Source organism: Nicotiana tabacum, chromosome 3 (genome assembly GCF_000715075.1).
Source record: "Nicotiana tabacum cultivar K326 chromosome 3, ASM71507v2, whole genome shotgun sequence".
Classification (NCBI taxonomy): Eukaryota; Viridiplantae; Streptophyta; class Magnoliopsida; order Solanales; family Solanaceae; genus Nicotiana; species Nicotiana tabacum.
The window spans coordinates 181,109,304-181,116,812 of record NC_134082.1 but is presented as its reverse complement, the minus strand read 5'-3'; the positions used below and the strand labels follow the sequence as shown (position 1 = coordinate 181,116,812).

At 36.7% G+C, this 7,509-nt stretch overlaps 1 protein-coding gene across 1 annotated transcript; it reads left to right on the top strand.

Annotated features, from left to right (window-relative positions):
* Positions 1–919, top strand: LOC107780563 (ethylene-responsive transcription factor 12). The gene has a single exon (XM_016601108.2). It carries the CDS (start codon positions 106–108, stop codon positions 595–597), a length of 492 nt encoding a protein of 163 aa, XP_016456594.1. The 5' UTR covers positions 1–105; the 3' UTR covers positions 598–919.
* Positions 920–7,509: the final 6,590 nt, after the last annotated feature.

Genomic DNA, 7,509 nt, shown 5'->3' with positions numbered 1-7,509 from the left:
TTATGTCCCCAAACCCCACACACATTCACTCTCTCTCTCTCTCACTAAACAATTTCACCTTCATCTTCTTCTCCTCCTTTCTCTCTCTAAATTCCCACCATTTCCATGGCTGCAACTCGTGAAGGTCATTACAGAGGAGTAAGAAAGCGTCCATGGGGTCGTTACGCAGCTGAGATACGTGACCCTTGGAAGAAGACACGTGTTTGGTTAGGCACTTTTGATACACCTGAAGAAGCTGCTCTTGCTTACGACGGCGCCGCTCGTTCTCTCCGCGGTGCTAAAGCCAGAACCAACTTCCCGGCGGCGCCTCCTCTTCCTTTTGACCTCAACCTTAATCCCTCAGTTGATCATCATCACCGATTGACTTCTTCTTCGTCCTCCGCCCGTAGGCTTATGAATATAGGAGAGTTCTTACAAGTTGGTCATCCAGTACTCAAAGACGTCGTTGGACCGCCGCCGCCTCCAGTATTTAACTTGCCGGTCTCCGGCGTAGCTCCGGCAAAGGAGAATGAGAGTGGCCCCGCCGCCAAGTATTTTGGGATTGTGAGACGTGGGTTGCCTATTGACTTGAATGAACCGCCGCCGTTGTGGATGTGAAGCCGGCTATGACTTCTTAGTGTAATTCCTAGTTTTCTTTTTTCGTTCTCTCTATTTTCAAGCTTTTGAGAGAAGGGTAAGTTCTACTAATGAAGAAAAGAAAAAAAAAGAGAAAAAGAAGTTTCCTTGAGGTATTTATGTTATTACGTACGAGGAAGCATTATTATGTATATACATGTTTCTTGTATTTTAGATCCTTTTCTATCTTTTTTGTAGAATGGTTATCATAAAACTGTGCCCAAGACTTTGTGGTCTAATTTCATCGTTTTCTTGTGTTTCTGTACCTAACATGTTTACATTTATTCATCTATATTTATTACAATATACATGTACGTTGAAAGTGTGTATTTAAGTTGTGTGTACTTGCGTACATATATAAAATTAAATACCTACACACAACTTGAGCTTCATTCAGTGTGTGCATATATTTGGCGATATAAAAAGTAGTCCAATACCTGGACATTTGCTTCAGCCGAAGAATAGTTGTACGATGGATTATTCTACCACTGACTTTCTGTCCTATTAGGATAACGTTGGTAAATTTATGTACAAAACATTAGATACAAAAAAGAATTAAAAAGAGGAGAAAAGAAAAATAATGTACTAAAGTGTAAAACATTGTATAATAATAGTAACATTTTTAGAAATAGTAAAGGTTCTTGGTTTTTACAGTTTAGATGGAGATGGTGAGACTTGAAAGCTGTATACCAACCAGAGCTTGTAGATTGTGCAGTTGGTGGCTGTATAAACGGATGAATAAAGTAATATATTAGGAGTACAAGGTTTTTGAGCAAAGTTTCACATACGTCAAGAAAAAGAAAATCAGAAAAAGACATATTTCTTCTTGTTCTTTATCTAGTTTTATTTTGTGTTGTGTTGTGTGTGGGGGGGGGGGGGGGGAAGGGGGTAGATTTTGGAGACATAATCTTTAATTTCGCCTTTTAAGGTGGCGCATGGAAGAGCATTACAATTACTCTTAGTATAGGAAAAGGGTAAAAGCAGAAAGGTGACTAGTGTAGTAGAGTATTTATTATAGTAGCAACTAGGGTAAAAAAATGTTACTGTACATATTATCAAAAGATCTGCTTACTCATTCTCCAAACAGTGCGAATTTAAAATGAAAAGTCCCTTTAAGACAATATTGTACACAGCAGAAAGAATTCTTTTTCAGCTATAACTTTCAATAAGAGCAGGCTGTTCGTTCAGCTTTTCTCTTCTTCCCATTATTAATGTTAGTAGTAGAATAATTCATCATCCGTCGTTCAGCTTTTCTCATATTCTATCCATGCTAATTAAGTATAATTATATGTACTTATCTTTTAAATAACGTGATATTCTGAAATTTTTGACTATGTAATTGTTATATATAAAAGTTAAATTCCAATTATTTGACAATCTTATGTACGCCATGGTGCAACTGGCCGAAACAAAAAGGTGCTGTTTATTTGCCATTTTATTTTTCTAATTACGTCATATTCTGGTACTACTAGGTAAGGGGTCCATTTGTTTGTGAGCATGGGCGAAGCTACATGTTGTAAAGGTGGTCAACTGATCACCCTTCGTCAGAAAATTATACTGCATGTATAGGTAAAATATTAGATTTTAGAGGTATATAACACAAATTGAACACTCTTTTTCGGAGATTTTTTTCACTTCTTTCAAGTTTGAACACCCTTGAGTAAATTCCTGGCTTCGCCACTATTTGTGAGTACGTGTTAGAAAGAGATTATTAAGTTTATAAATTATCCATGACATGGAGTGCTAACGGTTTATAAAATGGTGGATGATTGATAAAGACGATCGACGAGGATTTTAGATCACTAAGAATATAAATCATCCCAGAAGTTTGTGATGTTAATGGATAAAATGCATGGTTCCTTTCAAGAAAAGGTGAACTTATTATGTTTGGGTGAAAATCAGTGTAACTTCTATCGAACTCGAACTTTATTTATTAGGAAAAAAACCTTTCATATTTTAATAAATTGTAACTATATATGTATCACTTTGACAGTAAATGTAATGAATACTGGCAGTAGTTTCTTCAGCAGCTATTAATTAGAGTCCGATTGGGGTAATGGTAGCATAAGTTATGTTCTAATGCTTTGCTTTTTTACGTTCTACAAATGGTTCTTTAAAAAAAAATTGGAGAGTAATGTATACGAGTAAAATCGGGGTAATGAGCACTCCGATTTCCAGGTGGGGCGAACGAAGTGAGGGCATAACTGTACGTAATTGAAATCGAAGCCGATGCCGCCCGTATCACAGCCCAAACAAAACACCTGCCCCTGGAGCCATCAAGACCATGCCCTCGAACCCGATTCGAATAACAAGACCTCGGAGACCGTTACTAAACGTCCGCACACGATTAACAAAAGGCCGTATTATCCGTGCCCGACCAGATCTCACGGCGTGAATCTTGGCCCATATCAGCAGTTGATCATTAATTTGCGAAAAGGAAGATCTTTACCTTTCTTAGAATTGTACTTAAGGGTAAACTCCCATACTATAGAAATGGGAGGTTTATTATTCAATACAGACTCTGTAACACGCATACCAAGGCAATATACATCTGTTTTCTCTATTTCTAAAAGTTATTCAAAGTTCTTCATAAGTGTTGGCTCGGAACCGAAGGCAGGCTTCTTCACTACTAGAAATTCGTAAAAAACTGACCACGGTCGACCGACCAAAGTTGGTCGGTTTTTCAAATATTTTTTTTACGAAATCGCCCAACTTTGGTCGGTTTTCTATGGCGCAAAAATGCAAAAAACTATTTTTGAGTCCCGCAAAATTTATTTTTCAAGAAACCGACCAACTTTGGTCGATTTTTCATTTAAAATAAATTAAAATTAAAATTAAAAAAATCGACCAAAATCGGTCGGTTGATTTGGCCGGTCATTTTAAAAAACCAACCGCATTCGGTCGGTAATTTTATTTTTTAATAAAACCGACCAACTTTGGTCGGTTATTTTCGTGCGAAAATACAATTAAAGAGTATAAATGAAATAAAAGACAGTCTTAAAATATAATGCACCAATGGCCTAGTGGTAGAATAGTATCTTGCCACTGTACAGACCCCGGTTCGATTCCCAAATGATGCATTTTTTAATTACATAATTAAAATACCGCCCAACTTTGGTCGGTTTTTTCGGCAATTTTTTTTTGAATTTAATTGACTGACCAAAGTTGGTCGGTAATTTACGATCAACTTTGGTTGGTATGACCTTCCGACCTTCAAAATACCGACCACACGTTAATGGTATCGTTTTGGACGGTTATTGGCTATTATCGACCAACTTTGGTCAGTTTTTTTGGACGATTTTTGCCGAATTTCTAGTAGTGTTTGTTAAGCTTTTACCCGAGCCCGAATTCATAATCGTCATTGTTTTGGCTATTTATTCTATATTTTATTTACTTATCTAACGTCCTTAATCACTTGTATTGAATTGACCAACATATTCTTAAAACCGCGTATAAATTCAATTGTTATCTGTTTTTAAGGGTAAACAGTTTGGCGTCCACCGTGGAGCTAAGGATAATAGTGGTAATTTGATACAAATTTTCATAACACACTATATATTATGCTTGTTCTTTAAAATTTTAATTTTAGATGTACCTAAGTATGTCAAACTCTCAGTCTGCTCACTTCAACATTGATATTGATTCTGGCCATCATGGCGAAAACAACAACATAGCACCTAGCAACGAGGTGTCTCATGCTGATCCTAACAGAGTCCCTGTTACAGACCCAATTGATGCCTGTGCTCGAAATAACCTCGAGGGGAAGGGGTTAGACACCCCTTTCGATCCACAACAGTAGGTCCCGACCAAACTTATACTTATGTGAATTGGTCCTTTTAACAAATAGTTTAAACACATACTTGCAAATAAAGGCATGTTTTGGCATTTTAAGCACATGTATGATTCAAGTAATTAAACAAAAGGAAAATACTTGAACAAGTGGCACATATATAAAGGAAAGTAAAAATTTAAACATCGGAAATTGGGAAAGAGGGGTCCTAGGTTGGTTAGCCTACAGGATCACTCCACACAATGCTCGGTAATCACTCATAAATGAGGGGCTACACGTGACATTAGCGTGTAGTCATCATATCCTTACTACCCAATTTCGTCCCCTTGGTCGTAGCCTAAAGCGTTCTAATAACCTTGATAGATGCCTATGCGTGCACTACCCGTCCCTTCCTCGTGACCCTGGAGGTATTTAGCACCTCTAATTTTAGGTCGTTCTAGACCATCCTAAGGTTTTTAAAGGAGAAAAATCAAGGCGTTAATCAAAATAGTTAGGACTGCACATAAAGAGGGAACAATTAAAGGCTCACATTTACCTCCACAAACATAACAAGCAAGTGGACGTCTCAAATAACAGTTTCAAGTATTTAAGAGAAAATCCTTGAACATGATATCTAGGTGAGTAGAAAGTATAAGGCATTGAATTAGGACTGAAGTGTCAAAGACCTATTCAGCTTGCCTACTAATTTTTGACCTATTAAATCTGAGTAGTCTCAAATAACAAAGCGCAGTTTTATAGTTGCAGGATTTTAATCGCCCTAGAGGCTTGCCTAAACGCACAACAGTGACATCCTAAAAGCATAGTATCTATGTTGATTAGGAATGCAGTAAAACAGTAAAATGATTTTTAAACGACAACTTGAGATCCTATAGGCATGCTTTCTAGCAGTATTAATTTTAAGACAGTGTTTGAAAATTTATTAAAGAAGCAGACATATTAATTAATTAAGCCAATTCAGAATATATAAACACGAATTTGAACTGATTTATTTAACTAAACCTGTTTTAAGTTCTATAGGCATAATTTCTACTAGAGCTGATTCTAATTCCTATAGGCATGGTATCTAATTATTAAAAAGTTGACTTTTGAACTTATAGGCATGATTTCTAAGGAGACGAATTTGAATACATATTGTAATGAAAACTGAACTTCAATTACTTTACACTCTATAGGCATGATATCTAATTATAAAGCTGATTTTAACCCTATAGGCATGATCTCTATTATTAAAGCCATTTAGATCCTATAAACAGGGTTTCTAATTGTGTGGAAGTAAAGCAAATATAACAAATACATCTAAATCAACATGGACCCTATAGGCATGATATCTACCCAATTTATCCAATATATATAACTACCCCCTCTTTTCACTAATCACCCCACTGTTTGTTTACAATAATTATTAAAGATCAATTAAATGAAAAATTTACATAAATAGAACAGAAGTTAGTCTATAGGGAGCCTGCAGTAGGCCCAAATGACTTCCAAGCCTCCAATAACCTCAAATGCCCAAAGTTCCATAGCCAATTTCATGTCTAGGTGTGTTAGAGTTCCCTAAGGACCTCAATGATCCCAGGCAGTGCTCACACCTAGACCTTTTCTCAAATAATAACTAATTTAGGTGCAGTGTGGAAAGGCCAGCTCTGACATGCCAGAGTTCAGAGAGATCTCCAGGATCTCAAGGCAATACACATATCAGAGGGGCTGAACCTAGTATTCTAAGAGTGAAGTGAGAGTGCTTGACATAGTTTTGAAAAGGTTTTGAAAATAGTACAGAGATGACTTTAGAAGTAAAAAAGGTTTTTCAGAAATAGGAAATAGTTTGGTGGTAAAAGATAGCTTGAGAAGAGTACCAAAATAGCAGACAATCAATTGGTCATAAAACATCCAGATTCAGAAAACACCTAACAATCAGATCCCACATGAGGATAAAGGGATTGGGGCACATAAGAGTCACATTGGGGTACATGGATAGGGTATAGGGGAAACATTTAGCCAACAAAACTGCATAAAACACTGATTTTTAACGGAAGTAAAGGAAGTAAATAAAGTCTATGCATACCAATTTTTAACGGAGTAATCAATTAGCCAGAATTTCAAGGTAACACTGATTTCTAGAAAGAATATATATCAATTCCCATAAATAAAAACTAAACTAAGTAAAATTTCACAGAAACATAGAACTTAGTTGGAACAAATTAGGTTAGAACCCTAATAAGGCTCAGTTAGAGGGAAAATCACAAAAGAGTCAACAAGTTTAGCAGATAAGGTAAGAAATGAATAGTCAGGATGAACAAAAACATATAGAATCAATGAAAAGTTGAATTAAGAATCTTAGTAGAGGCATATTAGGGTAAGAAAACCACGAACATTCAAATGGCTTAAGAGAAATCACAAGAACCAAAGCAAGAACACAGTCGATATACCAACACTTAGAAACCAAACGAAGAACGTCACAAAACTAGGGCTTTCAGTACAAGCGAGTTAAGGTTGTAGCAAACTTACAAATCAGTCAAAACACATGAGAAGCAGAAGATCAAACACTCAAAAAAAAATCATCAAATATTTTGTAAAAGAAATTTCTGGAAACCCTAGTTTAGAAAAAGATGAAAATCACTTGAAAATTATACGATTCTTGTAAAAAATCTCAAGGTTGTTATAAAACTCATATGAAACAAGTCCAAATCATCTCAGATCTGTACATATCTAAGAGGTTTAGAAGAAAGAGATTAGGGTTTCGAGGAGAACAACACAGAGGTGAAGAAACATGCTTAGAAACCCATAGATCATAGTCAATATAGGACGACCTTACTCGGAATCATACTGGAACGGTCGGAAACGGGCGAGAAATGGACCATAGATGCAAGCCAACTGACCCTGGTCCCTTGAGGACCCTGGAGATGGCAATACCAACATAAGGGAGGCCATTAGAGCCTGGGGGTTGGTGAGAAATCATCATAGATAGCCATAGGTGAGTGTCAGTGAGGTTCGATTAGGGTTAGGTTTGAGAACGTTTGAGAGAAGAGAGAGATTTCAGGGCGACGGACGGTGGAAATGAAAGGGTTTGGGGGGGGGGGGTGTTTGCTTTATTTTAGGTAAGGGTT

Excerpts from the sequence above, each read along its gene's own strand:
- LOC107780563 (XM_016601108.2), top strand. The coding sequence starts at position 106 with ATGGCTGCAACTCGTGAAGGTCATTACAGAGGAGTAAGAAAGCGTCCA.